Here is a 17,208-nt window from a genome sequence, read left to right as displayed (position 1 = left end):
ACCTACCACAACAGAGAAACCAGAGGGGTTCAGTTGAAAGATGGACTACCCGCGACAGTTTTTATGGATGTGTTGGATGGCGACTCAAGAGGGTGGTCGGTGGGAGGACGACGGCACCTCAGTCGCAAGAGCCGAGAGCGACGGGAAAGGCAAAGAAAAAGACGGTCGAAAAGCTGGACAACCACCACCACCAAGGTTAGCACGATGTGATGCAAAAGATGTCAATGAGAAAGGACGATGTGTAGAGAAGGGAATCCAGGTTTATTCGATGACGCCGAGACCTCCCCTGTCGAATCCTGATGGGATTGCAGATTGGGAGGAGGAGAGACGACCCGAAACACTCGGAAGACGATGGATGGCATCAAAGACGTACCGATGGGAAATCAAACCTATTTGTGTAGAGTCGCACCCGAGTATCGGATCCGACGAGATGAGAAAGGAAGGATAGCGATGGTGGTTGAGGGAGTAGGAAGAGGGGTGGGCCGTGGGAGGTGAGTCGTTCTACCAAGCGCTTGGGTATGTCAGCGGTGGCATCACGCAGAGCCGAAGCGAGTCAGGAGAACCAAAAGGCCAGGAAAGGGGGAGAGCGGGTGCAAAAGAAGATCAAAGTCATGCTAAACGATAGACCGGAACCTACCTGATAGATATGCACCAAAAAATCGAAGGCAAATGGTGGAGTGAGTGGGCGAGAAGAAGTCGGGTTGGGTCGAAGAGAAGGTTGAGGAGGAAGAGAGAGAGAGAGAGAGAGAGAGGAAGAGGGAGTGGGCGCTGGATGGATGGATGGATGTGGTTTCACCCAAAGCGAGCAGAGGTGGCCTGGGTCGGTGACAATACATCCTCTCGAATGCACCCTTTTCCCCCCACAGACTCCCCCGACTTCCTTCCAGATGCGAATTGATTCTCTATATTCCCCATTCAACCCTTTTTTCTATTTGCGCGTGGCTTTCTTTCATCGCAAAATCCTAAATCGCATTGCGTCCGAACGGACCGGCTTCTATCTGGATCTACGAGATCGGCGACTCTGCCTGGAAGGACTTCTGGCAAAAATAAACGTACAAAGTACCTGTCAGATGAATCGCTAAAACTACACTTTTATATTGCTATAACTTTTGTTCCAAATTAATGCCAGTGATGGGGTGAAGGGTGAGTGCAAAGTGCTTTTGGATCTCTGGAGTATCGGCCGGGTGTTGGCGCAAACGACGGCGACATCGTCGATCTGCGACCACAGAGAATAGGTGCAGGAGTACTTTTTGAACTGCCAATCTACGGACATTACAGGAACATACACACGGAAAGAGATACCTGTGGATTACGATCATGTTTATTATCATTATTACTGTTACCATTTTAATTCTTTGTGCACCCAACGGAAGAGATGGTTGACCAGATGAAGCGGAGTGGCGTAGGGTCAAGGTTGGCTGGCACTTCCTCAGCGCGGCCACGTCGAATGACACCCCCGATCACATCCCGGCTGCGGAGAGCGAGTGATGGGACGCTTTTCTTCCTGTCCGTCCACATTTCGGGTTTAACTCCTGGGAAGATGGACATTTTCGTATCAGAATGGTTAAAGAATCAAGTCGTAGCGAATGTTTTCTTCCAAAAAGGCGAAATAATCACTACAGACCAAACAAGCAGCGAAAAGATCCGAAGAATGTTATCCTGGGGAATAAGGTTGGTTCCCTTTGTATTTCCTACGTGGATGGGCAAAAAGACGCAATTAAAGACGACCGACCAACTGTCTCCGGAAAGAACTGAACTTGTCCCCCCCTCTCTCTCTCAGCGACCAATTCCCTCAACGCTGGTCGCGCAAGGTTCTTACCATACTCAATGCTGCCATTCCATTACTCGCGGGGCGTAAGACATGCATGATGGTTTGGATAACCGGTTGAAAGGGCGATCGATGCTCCGGATCTCCATGTTGGGGCAAAGGAAAGGAAATCTCCTACGGCGCATATGTCCTCCATGGCCTCAGGCTCATCATCATCATCCATCACCAGTATAAAGACTACTTAGTAGTAATCAGTACTCCGCAGAGAATCCCGGAGAAACAACCAGACCATCATCATCATCACCACCAAAGGAAAAGCAAAGGAAATACTACTTAACGGAACAGCATGCAATGGAATGAGGGGAGGGCAATCCACCACACCCAACCATCGCTACCGGGGGATGGAGACGAGAACTGACTGAGATTAATTGGGCCAGGATGCTGCAACGACACAGAGCCAACAAGCCGACGAGCAACAACGCCCAATTGTTGCCTCGTTTCATGATCTGCGCCTGTCCAGACTCGTCCTTTTACCCCTCCTCGGAAAACGGTGGGCTACGTAAGGATCCCCGTCTTTCCTTCACCAACTTTCGGGCAGGCACAAGGACTTAGTATTCTTTTGCGACCAGACTGACAGCGAAGAAACTCATCATCATCATCCTCATCATCATCTAAATTAGCACATCCGATCCTATGGACAGTCATTTGGCTTCCTGTCCCGCGGGTCCCTAAATCGCATCTGCCAGGCCGGCCATTCCTATGTCTGCAAGGTCCAGTGCAACTTCGCAGCGGCCTGTGAACTAAACCTTCGGAGGGTTCCCTTTGACTGCCAATCCGCTGTTTAACCATGTCTTGCGCGTTGTACTGGGGTCTCTACATAATTTCATCCTGGCCCCAAGCGATCGAATGAGAATGACTGAAGAACAACCAACTGGCGCAACAATGCCGTTAGCCGGGTGGGGGGAGATCAACTGGAAGGACTGCATTCCGCAGGGAAGCTAAATGAGAATGACAATAATGGGATCATATATATATATATATATATATATATCTACGGCAAGATATAGGCTCTGTCGCTTCTTTCCCTTGTGTTTGTCAAAAGTAATAATCTTCAGTTCAAATTGAACACAATCCGATCTCGTGCGATCACTCCAATTGTAGAGTTTGTGAGTGTTCCTTATTGAGGCACTCAAAGCGGGGCCTGCTCCAGAATCAATAACCAGTCCGGCCGGTGCTTCAATAGTCATCATAATTTTGCCCATTCATGCTAGTTAACTAACTGGCTTTGCTATTGTTGTTGGTCAGCCGCCAGGCCAAACACACACCGAAACTTTGCGTATCTTCAATAGTCCGCTTTCACCGTTCGGTTGTCCGCGACACCTCAAATGGCGGCTGGTCGCCAGCAATCCCAGTGTTCATCCTTTCCATCTTCTCTCTCTTCCTCTACAATGCACAATGGATCACAGCATCAATCAAAGTGAATTTGCGACCATCGCATAACACTTACAACCAATACTGGCTATTTCACTGATTGCAAATCCGGTGGAGGTCGGACTTTTTCGCACACGACCATCGACAAACCCGCTCTCATGAATCCCGCCGCCTCATGATAGGTACCGCCGGATCCGCGTCCCACAATGGGGGGGGAAACTTGTGGCTTCCTGGCGAGGTTGGCATTTTGCGCGGGTGTAAACGGGACCCAAAATCAGTCCAAAGTAAGTGCCAGTTAGAAAACCCGCAGAAAAGCCAGGCCAAAGATGCAAACTGTAAGCCTACAGGAAACATGGATTCCTCAAGTCATTGACGGGTTTGCGATTATCATGGCCCGTCATCATTGGCATGACCAGGTTCCAGCTGAAATCTCGACCCGAATGGCCCATCCACTCCATCCTGGTCGAGACGTTTCGCTCAAAGGCAATTAGGTGCCCTGCCATGCGACACCGGTGAGCCTGGTTAATAGTGCGATCGGAGGTCCTGGATAATCGGGGTGGTCGCAAGCTGAATTCGACATTCCGGTTGCTCCAACCTCCGCTTCAAGCGTCAAATCCCGGAGCAAAGACGGCAGCTCTCCCGCCCGTTCAGGGTCACGTGAACTCGCGTTGGGTGAAGGCCGGCTTCGTGTGACCCGGCGCGTCCAGGACCTGGGGGAATATCCACCACAATTGTCCACCACAACCGTAAGTATAAGCAGGAAATGCTGTCGTTTTAGAATCGCAAAATAGCCTGCGATATAAAGTGCTTTTTATCACCAGATATAGCAGGATTTGGAAGAGAAAGCTGGGCAGTAAAGGAATTGATGTGCTGGTGGGAAGACGCGTTAGATGATGTCACCCGCTCTGGAGAGCAAGCAAACAGCGCAAACAGCGACTGACCTAAGCATGCCATAGCAACACCCGAAGCGGACTAGCGCGGGTGTTGTTGACGGTAACCAAGTAAGGAAGTGACCGTTTCGGGCAATGCTGGTGGTTGCCCTTGAGATTCAGTTCAAACTCAGCTTTTGTTTGTCCTGCCCTTTCTTCGTTGCTGGTCGCCCTGTCTTTGTCAATGTATTGGTGTTAGTCGTCGTCTTTCAACCAACCTCCTCCCTCTCGAGGCAGCCAACCTTAACACTCAAACCTGGTCGAACTGGCGCTATCGCTCGAGCCCTTGGCGCGGTCTTGTGTTTGTTTGGGGTCGCATTTTTAGTATAACTTTAGCTGCGACGACCAACTCCTGCGCAGGGCGCAGAGACGTAAACAACCACCCACCCTTCCCCAAGCTCCCCCAAACACGGTTCTCGAGGCTTCAGAGTATTGCCTCTCTTCATCCAAGATGGATGCAAAGGTACGTTATCTTCCATTGCATGTCCTTCTTGCCTGGCAGCCGTCCAATCGGCTTATAAACATGGCATGCATGTTCACGGTGCTGCACGCGCACTGAGGGCTTAGCCTCCGATTACCCCTTCACCAAGGTCGCGACTTAGTTAATAACACTGAGCTGACGAGATTTATGGCATTAGCCCCAGAGAATTCGCGTCCGTGGTGACGAGAATGCCCCCTTCCCTCTCGCAGCCAACAAGACCCTTACCCAGAAAAACAAATCCACGCCTGCCTTGTCCACCATGTTCCAGAACGGCGCTAACAAAGGTGCGGCCAAGCGGGCTGCTTTTGGCGATGTCAGCAACACGGCCAAACCAATTGTCGGTCGCGATGATATCTCCCTGGCGGGCAAGAAGCAGACCAAAGGGGCAGAGAAGGCGGCGTTGATCGTCGAGAAGAAGGCTAGCCTGGCGCAGCCAGCTCAGCGGCCCATGTCAATGGCTGGTATGAAAGGCCTCTTGAACAATGTTCCCAACGCCAAACCCATTGAACCTTCCAAGCAAATCGCTTTGCAGCAGCAAACTGCCAATGCTAGAAAGATCTTAAACAAGCGGGCTACAGTATTCAAAGACGCGTCGGAACCGTCGAACAACAAATGCGAAATTACATCCAAGGAAACCAACACCGAACTCGAGGAAGGGGACAACAAGGCATCCCTTGCACAGGCGCCCGCAGCTGCGAAGCGGACCACTACGAAGGAGGAAGCTACACACGAAGAACCGAAGCCAGTCCTGGAAGACGCCGAAGAGCATTCCATAGTGGACTCTGAAGTGGACGAGGCAGAGAAGGCTTTGCTGGAGGTTGATGATGATCATTGCAAGGTCCAGGATCATAGCGAGGATCCCAAGCCCCGCGAGCTTCCCGCTGCGCCGGAGGTTCCTGAACCTAACCGTGTCGCGAAGGCTCATCGTGACTCTGCCTCGACCTCGCATGCACCAGCACAGTCGGAGCCGGAAGATTGGGATGAAGAGGACGAGCATGAGGAGGAAGATGGGTATATGACTGCTCGCTCCTACCGCTCTCGCGGCGAAAATACCACCGGGGGTGCCACCACAGTGCTTTTCCCCAAATTCACCCAGCAAGTCCGACGCGAACTAGCTCTCGCGGAGCAGGTCGTGGAGGCCACACGGACTGAGGAAGACATTGAAGATGAATGGTACGATACCAGCATGGTTGCTGAGTACAGCGAGGAGATTTTCGAATACATGAGAGAACAAGAGGTACGTACTAGGTCTGGAGAAACCTGACCCTATGTAGTTAGATACTTACATGGCCTACAGATCAAGATGCTACCCAATGCTCACTATATGGATAACCAAGCCGAGATCCAGTGGTCTATGCGGTCTGTGCTTATGGACTGGGTCGTGCAGGTCCACTATCGGTTCTCTTTGCTTCCCGAAACCCTCTTTCTGTGTGTCAACTACATCGACCGCTTTCTTTCTTGCAAGATCGTGTCCCTGGGCAAACTTCAGCTTGTGGGTGCCACTGCCATCTTCATCGCCGCCAAGTATGAGGAGATCAACTGCCCGTCCGTGCAGGAAATTGTCTACATGGTAGATGGAGGATATTCCATGGACGAGATTCTCAAAGCTGAGCGTTTCATGTTGAGCATGTTGCAGTTCGAGCTGGGATGGCCTGGTCCGATGAGTTTCCTGCGGAGGATCAGCAAGGCCGACGACTACGACTTGGAGACGCGCACTCTTGCCAAGTACTTCTTGGAGATCACCGTCATGGATGAGCGTTTTGTCGGAAGCCCCGCGAGCTTCGTTGCCGCTGGCGCTCACTGCCTGGCTAGGCTCATGCTGCGGAAGGGAACCTGGGTATGTCCTTGACCTGCTGAAGTTCGAAAGAAGTTGTCCTAACATGTTCCCAGACTCCCGCCCACGCCCACTATGCCGGATACACTTACACGCAGCTTCTCCCGCTCATTTCTCTCATGGTTGAATGCTGCGAGAACCCTCGCAAGCACCACGGCTCTATCTACGAGAAATTTTCTGACAAGCGCTACAAGCGCGCTTCTCTGTTCGTTGAGAACGAGATGAGAAAGGGATTCATTGTTCCAGAGCAGGCCAGAGATAGCTCTTACTCCGATCGCAACGCATCAACTGAACCAGCGCCCTACTGGAAGCGCGCATAGCTTCTTATCTAGTCACTCACGCTGAATCCCTCGACCTCTTCTAACCGCTACCACTTACAGAAAACTCAACACATCGTCGTCGTTTACTTTGCATATAGAGCATGAAAATGTCTGACACGGCGCAGGGGTTCAGGGTTTGCTGGCTACACTGACCTGCAACCCGTGCCTGTTGAAAGCTGCTAATATCTGAAAATAAGAGGCGTGAGTGTGCGCAGAAGCTCACGTCGCCAATACCCCAGGATCAAGGTCCTCACACCCTCATTTACCTTTTCTTATGATACCAAGACATGTGACGCCTATGGCCATCCATGCAAGATGTAGACCACGCAAGAAAAACCGATGCCGTGATCGGGAATCGGATGTCAGGGAGACGGAGTTCTTTTGCTTTTACCTCATTTCTTTTTTTCTATTTTATTAATGATTTGCACGACAATTGATTCATGCAAGCAGTCCGGGTTCGGGAGTTAATGGGTCGATGGCTGTCTTTTCTTACAATCCCTCCTTTACATTTTCTTCATTTCTCTCCTATGTCGTTATGCCCTTGTGTTCTTTTACCTTTCTCGACTATCACGACCTATCTCACGCTCCCGGCAGATTGCTGCTATCCACGGAATCTTCACGACGAACGGCGAGCTCCCCCGAGCATCGCTATAATCCATTGCCCTCTGATTTCCTTTGTTTCGTTGGAAATGACGTTTACCGTTCGTCTATTACCGCATGCATCGTTCTGTGGATTATTATCCAGGTTTATGACCCACCAGTTAATGCCATTGGATCTATCTCCTTAGCTCCAGCTTTAAAAGACTATATACATCGTAGTATCTAGGAAACTGGGCCAATCAGTAACATCCAATTCATCATGTCATTCACCCACATCTACTTTTGCATCATCATCTATCTAGCATCTAGCACTTTACTAAATATCCATAGCTCTACCCCAAGATATTCTCACCAGTAACCAAAAATTTCGCCCAAAAATATATACCCCAAAACCCACTCACTGATCCAACCCATTAAACTCAATCAATCTCTTCACAACCTCAACCACCTTATCCGCCGTCTTCGCCTGATCATCACCCCCTGCACCACTACCACCGCCATTAGGCTGATCGATCCTCATGGCAATAATCTCATCCAGCATCATCCGCAACCTGGACACCAAAACACCGATCCGAGCCCATCCGCGCAGCCGTAACCATCCATCGACGATTAAGCCGCGACCTGCGGTGTCGAGGTCAATGGATCCGCAGAAGAGGAGGAGAGAGTAGGCGTTGAATGCTATATATAATATTAGTATATTTGCCTCATTGGTATGGTATAGTAGAGGGATGATTTGGGGCAACTTACGCGTCAAATCACGAATGAACACTTTACTCGTGGCCATTTTGGTAAAGTAGCTGAGATATGCAGATGAGCTAGGGTACGATTGGGCCGAGAAGCAGACGGAAGAAGGATGGATGAAGACGCGGCCATTCTCTTGGTTGAAGTATTTGATTGTTCGTGCGTCGGGGTCGATTTCCACGGTGCCTGTGACGGAGCTGGCGAATTTCTTGTCGGGGAAGGAGATTTGTGCGATTTGAGGTTGAAAGGCGCCGGCGATTAGGGCGCGGAGGAGGGGTTTGTTGGTTGCGTTGCGGTTCCAGTGGGAGGAGGATGAGGATGAGGATGAGTCTGAGGAGGAGGAGTAGTCGACGGGGAGGAGGCCGGCGTCTTTGAGGGAGGTGAGGAGTTGGGATTTGTTGGAGGAGATGTCGCGGAGGGTTTGGTGGGAGAGGAAGTTGGCAGAGCACCAGGATTGGGTTTGCCAGTAGCCTTGGGCGTTGACGCGGTCGGACCATTGTTGGTAGGCGAGGAGGTCAGTGAGGAGGTCACCGTCGGCGCCTTTGGAGAAGGAGGCCTTTGCGGCGTTGGCTTCTTCGCGTTTCTCGCGTGGGGAGACAAACGGGCTCTTGACGGTTAGGATGGCGGAGATGGTGACGCAGGCGTCGATGCAGCTGAAGATGGAGCCGTAGACCATCAGCTTGGCGCAGCGAAGGTCCGCTGGGATCATGGAGAGGTAGCGACCCAGGGCGGTTAGTTTGTCGTGGTCGAGAGCGCCGACGCGGTGGAGGAAGTCGAGGGCTCCTTCGACGGCGGTGCTTTCGGGTGGGGTGATGGTGTTAGCTAGGAAGGTGGCGACGTCGTTGATGCCCTTCATGGCTTTGACGGATAAGCAGAGCTGCTCGAGGGGTACTCGACGGATCTCGGGGTCGGGACGCTGTGCCATGTTTGCCTCTGCTTTGCGGGTGTAGAGCTTGTAGCATGTACCGGCGCGGACACGACCGGCTCGACCACGTCGTTGCTTGCAGGCTGCCTGGGAGGCCCATACTTCTTGCAGTCGGACGATGTTGTCGCGGGGGTCGTAGCTCGTTTCTTTGACTCGGCCGGTGTCGATGACGGCTACGATATCCTCGATTGTGATGGATGTTTCGGCGACGTTGGTTGCTGCGATGACCTTGCGCTTGCCCTTGGGAGGGCTGAGGAAGACACGCCGTTGTTCGGCTGGGAGGAGAGATGCGTGGAGGGGGAGTGGGTGGGCGTTGGGGATCCTCTTCACAGCGTTCAGGCACCGTTCGATCTCCATTGTTCCGGGGAGGAAAATTAGGATGCCTCCTGGCTGGTCGCCTAGCTGGGCGTCTATGTATCGAACTGTGGAGGCAATCAACTCATAGTTGATTCCCATTCCGAGACTACGGAGGACTTTGCCAAGGGACTCGTCAGCTTGGGCGGATGAGACTGCGTCTTCTTCCTCGTAGTCGCGTTCAGAATACTCAGGGTAGAACCCTGTGTCGCGGATGATATCGTCCAAGTAGTTATCTTGGACGGGGAAGGTCCGTCCTGGGATGTTAACAAATCCAACGGACTTGCTACCGCCGAAGTAGTTCATGAAGATGTCGGCATCGAGAGTGGCACTCATGAGGATAACCTTGATGTCTTTCCGATAGCGAAGGACGTCTCTCAGCAGAGCCAGAAGGAAATCAGTGTCGAGACTCCGTTCGTGTACCTCATCCACCACGACGTGGGTGACATCCGCGAGAGAGCTTGCAACGTTACCGTCGGGGCCGCTGCCAGATTGCATGCGACGGAGCAGAACACCAGTGGTGACAAATGTGATCTTCGTTGTGCCTGCCTTGGCCTTCGACTCGCCTCGGATGATGTATCCGACCTCGTCACCAACCGACGCACATCGCTCATCGGATACGCGATCTGCGAGACCCAAGGCAGAAATTCTGCGAGGTTGGGTACAGATAATGTTGGCGGCAGCGCCAAGGTCTCGCTTGATCAGATCATCAAGCAGGAATTGGACGGACTGGGTACTCTTTCCACTACCGGTCTCACCAGAGATGATAGTAACCTGGTACTTGTTCACGGCCTGGATGATAGCGTCTTGTGTGTTCCAGGCTGGAAGAGCTTGTCGTTTCCTAGTCATCTCTTGCTGGGCCTTTGTTGCCTGCTTCGCTTCCCAGGCTTCTCTCAGCGCGACGCTTTGCGGCGAGCCCGCCTGCCAGTTCACGTCTCTGCCCTTCTTGCGCGATTGGCGAACAGGGAGTTGAGATACAGATCCGGTGGCAGTTGGAGAAGCAGAAACTGTCGAGATATCCCTCAGACGCCCTGGATTCTCCATAACTTCCGGCAGATGGACCTCCAGCCAGTCCAGGATATTGAATATCATGGGCTCACCGAAGAAGTTCTCCTCAGAGTACTGTACCACCTGGCGTATAGCACTCAGGCGTATGTAAGCTGGAATGCCCTTGGCCAGAATAGAGATAACCGGGACAGATGAGGGATAGTGCGTAGAAGGCCTTTGGAAACGGAATGTCAAAGATTCTGGTAAGTCTGATCCCTCACTCCTAATTTCACAGACTTTAGGCGAAACTCGCTTGTATCGTTCGCCGAAGATAGCCTCCAGGGTTTCTTGCTCTTCTGCCCATAGATCCTCTTCCGCAATGGGCGAAGAGTCGGCAGCAGAACTCGACCCGTGCACCAGTGTGCTTTGGAGGTACTCTGCGGCCGCAAGTTCATCACCCTTTTTGCTATCCAATGTGCGCGAGCACAGGTCAGCAGGGTAGCCGATGGAGGCGAGCCGTTTGATTTTGGCCTCCCTTGCAAGATCATCGCTGGCAAGGCTCACACCGGCGGAGTACCCTTCAGGAAGACACCAACGCGGCAGATCATCTTCCGGGACGTATATAAGAAGCCATTCCAGGACCTCCTCCCGGTCCTTGCACGTGCTTGTCGCCTCCTCAACGTGGCTGCGCCGGAAGCCCAATTGAGTAAGCTCTTCGACAATGGATTTGCGTTCGCGTTCCGGTATCTCCACATTATAAGGATTCCAAATTGCATGCTGCCGCAGTATACCCTCGATTTCACGGCGCACTCTACCCCCAAGGTCGACCTTTGGTGCTTGCGACCAGATCTTTTTGCCCCTGTTATCACCGCTTGAGCCCAGTCCCAAGTCGACGGTCTTCTCTGCCTCCTTCGCCTGGGCCTTTTCGCGCTCTTTCCGCTTCTTCTCCAAGTCTGCAGCTGCACTTTCTCGCTCCTGCTTGGCGAGGAACGGATCCGCCTCGTACATCCATCCTTTCCCTCCCTTGGTATCTGCCGATTTTATCTCCGTAAAATCCTCTTTCCAGAGCTTCTTATAGGTGGGTGGAAGCATCATATGGATATTCTTCATGTTGCAGACTCGAAATAGGGCATAAGCAGCAGCGAAATGGCGCGCCTCTAGCGCCGTTGGTTGCGCGGCGAGATGCTTGTGGGACGGAGGGGGTTTCATAGGAGGGAGTACGACAGTTTCTCGAGTCTTTGGATCGATGCGCTTCAGAATAACGGAGGATACAAAGCCCTCCGAGACTTTAATCTGCGATGTGATAGAATTGTCAGCATGACGAGCCCGTTAATCCTTACATTTTTGGATAGACGAAGATGGGCCATCATCGGCCATACCATTGTATACTCAGGCTTCTCCCACTTCTGCTTCTGGCAGTGCTCCGCAAGCATATTGACCGGCAGCTTTCCGGTCCATGATGCGCCTCCAATAACCTCCTTCACTGAGGGTTTCTTAGGCTCCTCCGCAGAAGCCTGCGCTTTCTTCGCTGTCTCCGCCGATCGTTCGGCGGCAGCTTTGGCTGCTTTGGTCCCCGGTTTGGGGGCTCCTCCACGGGCGTCGTTCTTTTTCTTGGGGGGCATGTTTCCAAAATGACAGATAGTCTAGAGCAGACGCCCGTGGAGTAACTCAGGCCGTTGAGGAGAATCCAAAAAGGTACCTAGAGCACTCCTAGTATTGAAAAGAAGCAACGGGAGTTTCTTGAGACGATTCCGCGGTTGGCTTGTCCCGCACTAGGCCGCTTTGATCCTTTGGGTAGGGCTGCGGGGAGTCGCCGCTGATCGCATTGCATTGCTTCGGCCTCTCCGCATCATAAGAAAGAGCTCTGAATCTCACCTACAACAGCTCTGTACCACTCACTCGTTGTGTTCATCAGCTAGTAACTCAACTACAATGGCCGAATCTCCTACTCTGGAGCTCGACAGTCCCACAGAACAGGATGTCGCGCCCGCAGAAGCGCAGCAGCTGCCACCCAAGCCAGCCAAAAGAGACGCCTGTACGCTCCGAACACAAACATCAACTCATCCCCCCCCTCTCCCCTTGCATAGCAGACGCAGGAACCACTAACTGATCATTCCTATCTCAGTTACAGAACTACTCGCCCCGAAACCTAAACATCCCAAACATGGCGATTCCAGCACATCCTCCAAGCACATTCTTCCTACCTCTAAAAGGCGAGCCATCGGTGGCCCCCGAGACGGCCTAGGCGTCTACATCGCGAAACCAGAATCGTTCCCCTCCAACGTAGTAGTATACTACGACGACGACTTCGTCGTTATCCACGACATGTTCCCTAAGGCAACCCTCCACCTCCTACTTCTCCCACGAGATCCCCAAAAAACGCGCCTCCATCCTTTCGAAGCCTTCGAGGACGCCGAGTTCCTGGCAAAAGTGAAGAAAGAAACGCACAAACTCCGCAAAGTCGCGGCTGGAGAGCTCAGACGAATACACGGGAAATACTCGGCGCAGGATAAGGAAAGGCAAGAGGCGCTTAATGTAGAACCGCCGCTGGAGGAGCTGCCGCCGGGGAGAAACTGGGAGCAGGAGATTATGTGTGGGATTCATGCGCATCCCTCCATGAATCACTTGCATGTGCATATTATCTCCGTGGATCGGTTCAGCGATCGTCTAAAGCATAGGAAACATTACAATAGTTTTTCTACACCGTTTTTCATCAATATTGATGATTTTCCGCTCGCGCCAGATGATGTGCGGAGACACCCGGATGAACAAGGCTACTTGCGGAGGGATTTTGTCTGTTGGCGCTGTGGGAAGCAATTTGGAAACAAATTCGCCGAGTTGAAGCTACATTTGAAGGAGGAATTTGATGCATGGAGAAAGCTGTGAGGCGCAGGAACTGCCCGCATGCATGCAGGATGGTATAAGCGACTGGGAGCTAGAGGCACGTTCTGCCATGTTTAGTTGAGCTTCAATTGGCACCTGATGGAGTGACGCGGGGAACCGACGACGCGGTTCCCCTGGCTGATTGCGTGAGCTTCGATTATAAATATCAATTTGAAGTAAATGTACACGCAAATCCAAGGCAGCAATAACTCTCGGTGGGGCCGCATTTTCAGTGACCCTTTCCCAAGTCCGCTAGCCTTACTCCGGAGTCGCTGAGAGAACCAACCAAGGTTCCCTCCGACTCCAAGCCCTTCCCAATATCTCCTCACAAATCACCCAAAGACTCAGCACTGCAAAGGGCCATTTAGGCACGGTTCTTAGACTTGGCGCCACCCTTGACCTTCCTGGCCTCAGGACGGCTGATGTGGTGAGCGGGGATCCACTCGGCGTTGTAGGTAGTGGCAGACGAGACAGCAGGGCTGCTGGGAGCCTCAACGGGGGCCTCCTTCTTGGAGGCACCAGCGGACTTCTTGTACTCGGGACCCTTTGCAGCACGGCGCTTCTGGGGGAAGTAGGGAGCGATCCAGACGGTGTAGAAGAAGTAGACGACGCCAGAGAAGCAAGCCAGGAGGAAGAAGTACAGGAAAAGGCTAATGATAATCGGGTTAGCTTGATCCCATCGACGAGCTGTGAGAATGTGCCTTACATCTGAGGGTCAAAGATGCTGGTCTCGGGCTCAACGACGCTGACAGTGCTGTTGTAGGCGTACAAAGTGAAGAGGTTGCCATTGGTATCAGAGATAACGGAAGCGAGAGTAAGCAGCAAGTCCTGGGGGTGCATTTCGGTGGCGAAGCTGTAGCTGACGCTCTCCTGCTGACCGGCCGGGATCTCAACGCTGTAACGGTGCGCAGTCAGGTTGCGAACAATTTGGCTGCTTTCTCCTTCAACCGCCGACAAGGAACCTCCAATGAAGTTCACAGTCACAGGAACTTCATCCTCATTGGCGAAAGTGATCAGCGCCTCAGTCGGGTAGCCATTGACAAGCTTGACACCGAAGATCTCCTCGGAGGCAGGGAAGGAGGCGTGGGCCGTGACAGAAAGCAATTGGGTTTCAGGGAGATCATCCTTCTCAGCAGCATCCTGATAAGATGCGACATCGCGTCAGCAACTCAATTGACTGTAAAACGATAAGAGTCACGCGAGTGGGAACATACCGCCGCGAGACTGCCGCCAATCAAGGCCTGGACAGAAAGGAGAGCCAGGGACAAGAAACCAAAGCGACCCATTGTGAATGAACCGGGAGTTGGGGACGAGAAGAGAAAGGGTGAGGGTGAGGAGAGGGGGGAAAGGGTGGGGGAGAGAAAGATCGAAGAGGCGATCGGACCAGAGATGGATGAAGAAGAGAGGGAGAAGTAAGAGGGAGAGGAGAAGCAACAAGAAAGAGAGGAAGGGGAACCGGGCAATTTCTCCACGTAGCCTCAATACTGCCTCAGGTTGGCTGGGATGGTTCCCCATGCGGCGGGCTGACTCAGCCCCAGCTCTCCCCGGCCGGCGGCTCGTGACTGGTTGGCGCCTCATGCGGCTGTTTTGATGGTGACTTGCTCTAGGCTTGTGCCAGTCCAGTTCACTTGTCTCTGTAGATCTCGCACTTTCTTCGTGACTGTACAGTAAATTCACTCCCGATAGTATTGACTTCCCCGCTGTCTGCCCAATCTGCTACTCTTTTTGGCTCTATAATCTCGATCGCCGCCGTTTCAGCCGCCTACCATCAACCCTTCCCCATTCTCGGTGCTTCTATAGCCTGGCGCTTCACAAGACCTCTCTCTCACTTGCTATCCCTCTTAAACCATTAGTGCCCAAACCTTACCTAGTCCATCATGACAGCTCCGGAATATTTCGAGCGATATAAACAGCTGGCATCTATAGAACAAGATAAGAATATCCTAATCGAGGTAGCCGCTCAGCATCACAGTATCAAGTGCTCCATGTTGACGTTACACTCCCTGCACCTAGGAACTTTTGCAGCGTGTGACAGAGCTGGAGGCTGCCTTCCAGCAAGAGAAACTCGATCATGAACGTGAAACACGGTTTAATCGTGATATCCAGCTTCATGAAATGGAGTTAATGCAGCATATCGCGAGGATCAAGGCCATTATGGTGGGACCTTCATAGTTCTGCAGCTTGGTCTGTGCTAATGATGTCCGTCCGCTTTTAGGACCGCGAGCCCTTTATAGTCGTGCTACTAGATGGAACTGGCATCATTTTCAAGGACGAGTTCCTCCAAAAGGGAGAAGAAGGTGGCAAAGTTGCAGCCAATAAGCTTGCTGTCGCCCTGAAAGACTATGTTGCCAGCAATTTCCCGGGCCTTGATAATCCAAAAATAATCACGAGGATGTACGTTAACTTGAAAGGTCTGAGCGAGATGTGTGTCCGAGGCGTCATTAGCACCGACCCATCATCGATCGAGGGCTTTGCTAAGGGCTTCAACAATGGCCATCCACTGTTCGACCTTGTGGACACTGGACTAGACAACGCACATGACAAGATTGCAGGTACGCATCAAGACTTCCTTGTCCAAGATACTTGCATTGGTATGTTACTCAGGACGATGCGCTGACCTGCTGTCTGCCATCTCTAGAGGCCTTCAAAGTCAACCTATATAACTGCCACTGTCATCAAATCTTTTTAGGATGCGCCGACACCAACGCATATGCCCAGATCTTGGTGGACATAATGGAAGACATTGACCTAGTAGGAAGAGTAACCTTGATCGAGGGCATCACCTTTGAAAAAGATCTGGCCAAGATCAAGGCCGCATACAGAGTCTCTCAGTTCCCAGAAATCCTTCGAAATACAAAAATAACACCTGTCTGGGCCCCGTGGAAGGCCGCAGTAGCGTCCAAACCTCCTCCAGCTCTTACTCCATCGCCGAAACCAGGCGCAGTGCCACTGTCACGAACCTCGACCAGCACGTCAACGAACGCTAGTACGTCGATGTCTTCCACTTCTGCCAGGCCATCAACTCCTGGGGATTTCCAAGTGGTGCAATCGAAATCAGTTACGCCCGCACGACCCAAGATCGTTGAACGAAACAAATACGGTCAACGTGTAGACCGGGTTGACTTTAAAAGCATCCCGCGAGAAGAGATGAATCGCCTGAAGAAACTAAAATTATGCAACCTTCATTACCTCCTAGGAGAATGCACAATTGACAATTGTCAGCATGACCACTCGCGCAAGTTGACCAGAAGTGAACTTTCAGTCTTGACCGCCATCGCCCGCATGACACCCTGCCGATATGGACTAGATTGCGATGACCCGGAATGTACATATGGGCATCGGTGCCCTCACGCAGAGCCCGGGAAAAAAGATTGTTACTGGGGTTCGAGTTGTCGATTTGATCCTACCGCGCACGGCATCGACACCAATATCGTTAGGTTAACCAAGGTCTAATAGCAGGGGTATAATAATCGGGGAAGCGAGCTCCATTTTCTCTTTCAAGTTTGCAGCGTGAAACAGGACCTGCATTGTTCTAGCACAAAAGTTGTGTTTTCCTTTGGCCTTTGTAATGGCTTCGCGCAGATAAGATTGGACTGTCTTTTTCACAAGTTTTTGGCCCATCAACACCAAGATCCCTGTTTGCTGGCGTGCTTCCTACACTTGATTTTCTACTACCTTACGCATGGTACATATCTTGATGGATATCCCTAAATTCGGTACTCAATCTGTGAAATTTTCTATCAATATGACATTTTCGCCAATCTCTCACCCGCTAACTATATGCAATTCAATCTATAAGTATCTTCGTCGTAGTACTACCGTCTCCGGACTGTCGTATTTGATAATATTGAAAATCCCAGTTTCTGTGCAACACTGATTCGATGGAAGCACTATCACATCGTTCTTGTTTTGCATACACGAAACCGTTGTCCCCAAGACTCACGCCCTTAGATAA

At 51.8% G+C, this 17,208-nt stretch overlaps 7 protein-coding genes across 7 annotated transcripts; 5 read left to right on the top strand and 2 right to left on the bottom strand.

The window, feature by feature from the left end:
• Positions 1 to 40: 40 nt before the first annotated feature.
• Positions 41 to 636, top strand: BO83DRAFT_461429 (uncharacterized protein; the record flags this gene model as incomplete). The annotated part of the gene is made up of 1 exon (XM_025537259.1): positions 41 to 636. One exon carries the CDS (start codon positions 41 to 43, stop codon positions 446 to 448), a length of 408 nt encoding a protein of 135 aa, XP_025390898.1. The 3' UTR covers positions 449 to 636.
• BO83DRAFT_219872 (uncharacterized protein) lies at positions 637 to 1,229 on the top strand. Its single transcript, XM_025526804.1, has one exon. The coding sequence runs from the start codon at positions 777 to 779 to the stop codon at positions 1,080 to 1,082; it is 306 nt and encodes a 101-aa protein (XP_025390897.1). The 5' UTR covers positions 637 to 776; the 3' UTR covers positions 1,083 to 1,229.
• A 3,137-nt stretch (positions 1,230 to 4,366) lies between these two features.
• On the top strand, positions 4,367 to 7,001 carry BO83DRAFT_219877 (cyclin family protein). Its single transcript, XM_025526805.1, has 4 exons — positions 4,367 to 4,591; positions 4,767 to 5,846; positions 5,907 to 6,446; positions 6,500 to 7,001. The coding sequence occupies exons 1-4, from the start codon at positions 4,580 to 4,582 to the stop codon at positions 6,761 to 6,763; spliced, it is 1,896 nt and encodes a 631-aa protein (XP_025390896.1). The 5' UTR covers positions 4,367 to 4,579; the 3' UTR covers positions 6,764 to 7,001.
• Positions 7,002 to 7,637: 636 nt separating this feature from the next.
• On the bottom strand, positions 7,638 to 12,067 carry BO83DRAFT_356738 (RNA helicase). The gene is made up of 3 exons (XM_025529218.1): positions 11,750 to 12,067; positions 8,111 to 11,663; positions 7,638 to 8,041 (listed from the first exon to the last, which is right to left on the bottom strand). The coding sequence occupies exons 1-3, from the start codon at positions 11,990 to 11,992 to the stop codon at positions 7,761 to 7,763; spliced, it is 4,077 nt and encodes a 1,358-aa protein (XP_025390895.1). The 5' UTR covers positions 11,993 to 12,067; the 3' UTR covers positions 7,638 to 7,760.
• Positions 12,068 to 12,234: 167 nt separating this feature from the next.
• BO83DRAFT_376578 (DNA 5'-adenosine monophosphate hydrolase) lies at positions 12,235 to 13,376 on the top strand. The gene is made up of 2 exons (XM_025530759.1): positions 12,235 to 12,405; positions 12,496 to 13,376. The coding sequence occupies exons 1-2, from the start codon at positions 12,303 to 12,305 to the stop codon at positions 13,254 to 13,256; spliced, it is 864 nt and encodes a 287-aa protein (XP_025390894.1). The 5' UTR covers positions 12,235 to 12,302; the 3' UTR covers positions 13,257 to 13,376.
• Positions 13,377 to 13,386: 10 nt separating this feature from the next.
• BO83DRAFT_333780 (putative translocon-associated protein, alpha subunit) lies at positions 13,387 to 14,697 on the bottom strand. Its single transcript, XM_025528354.1, has 3 exons — positions 14,468 to 14,697; positions 13,960 to 14,393; positions 13,387 to 13,903 (listed from the first exon to the last, which is right to left on the bottom strand). Exons 1-3 carry the CDS (start codon positions 14,537 to 14,539, stop codon positions 13,618 to 13,620), a joined length of 792 nt encoding a protein of 263 aa, XP_025390893.1. The 5' UTR covers positions 14,540 to 14,697; the 3' UTR covers positions 13,387 to 13,617.
• A 191-nt stretch (positions 14,698 to 14,888) lies between these two features.
• On the top strand, positions 14,889 to 17,021 carry BO83DRAFT_376576 (CCCH zinc finger protein). Its single transcript, XM_025530758.1, has 4 exons — positions 14,889 to 15,205; positions 15,267 to 15,410; positions 15,469 to 15,805; positions 15,892 to 17,021. Exons 1-4 carry the CDS (start codon positions 15,131 to 15,133, stop codon positions 16,704 to 16,706), a joined length of 1,371 nt encoding a protein of 456 aa, XP_025390892.1. The 5' UTR covers positions 14,889 to 15,130; the 3' UTR covers positions 16,707 to 17,021.
• Positions 17,022 to 17,208: the final 187 nt, after the last annotated feature.

The sequence above is a fragment of the Aspergillus eucalypticola genome, assembly GCF_003184535.1.
Source record: "Aspergillus eucalypticola CBS 122712 chromosome Unknown BO83scaffold_6, whole genome shotgun sequence".
NCBI lineage: Eukaryota > Fungi > Ascomycota > Eurotiomycetes > Eurotiales > Aspergillaceae > Aspergillus > Aspergillus eucalypticola.
Note: the sequence above shows the minus strand (reverse complement) of the source record. Positions and strands in the feature narration are given on the sequence as shown.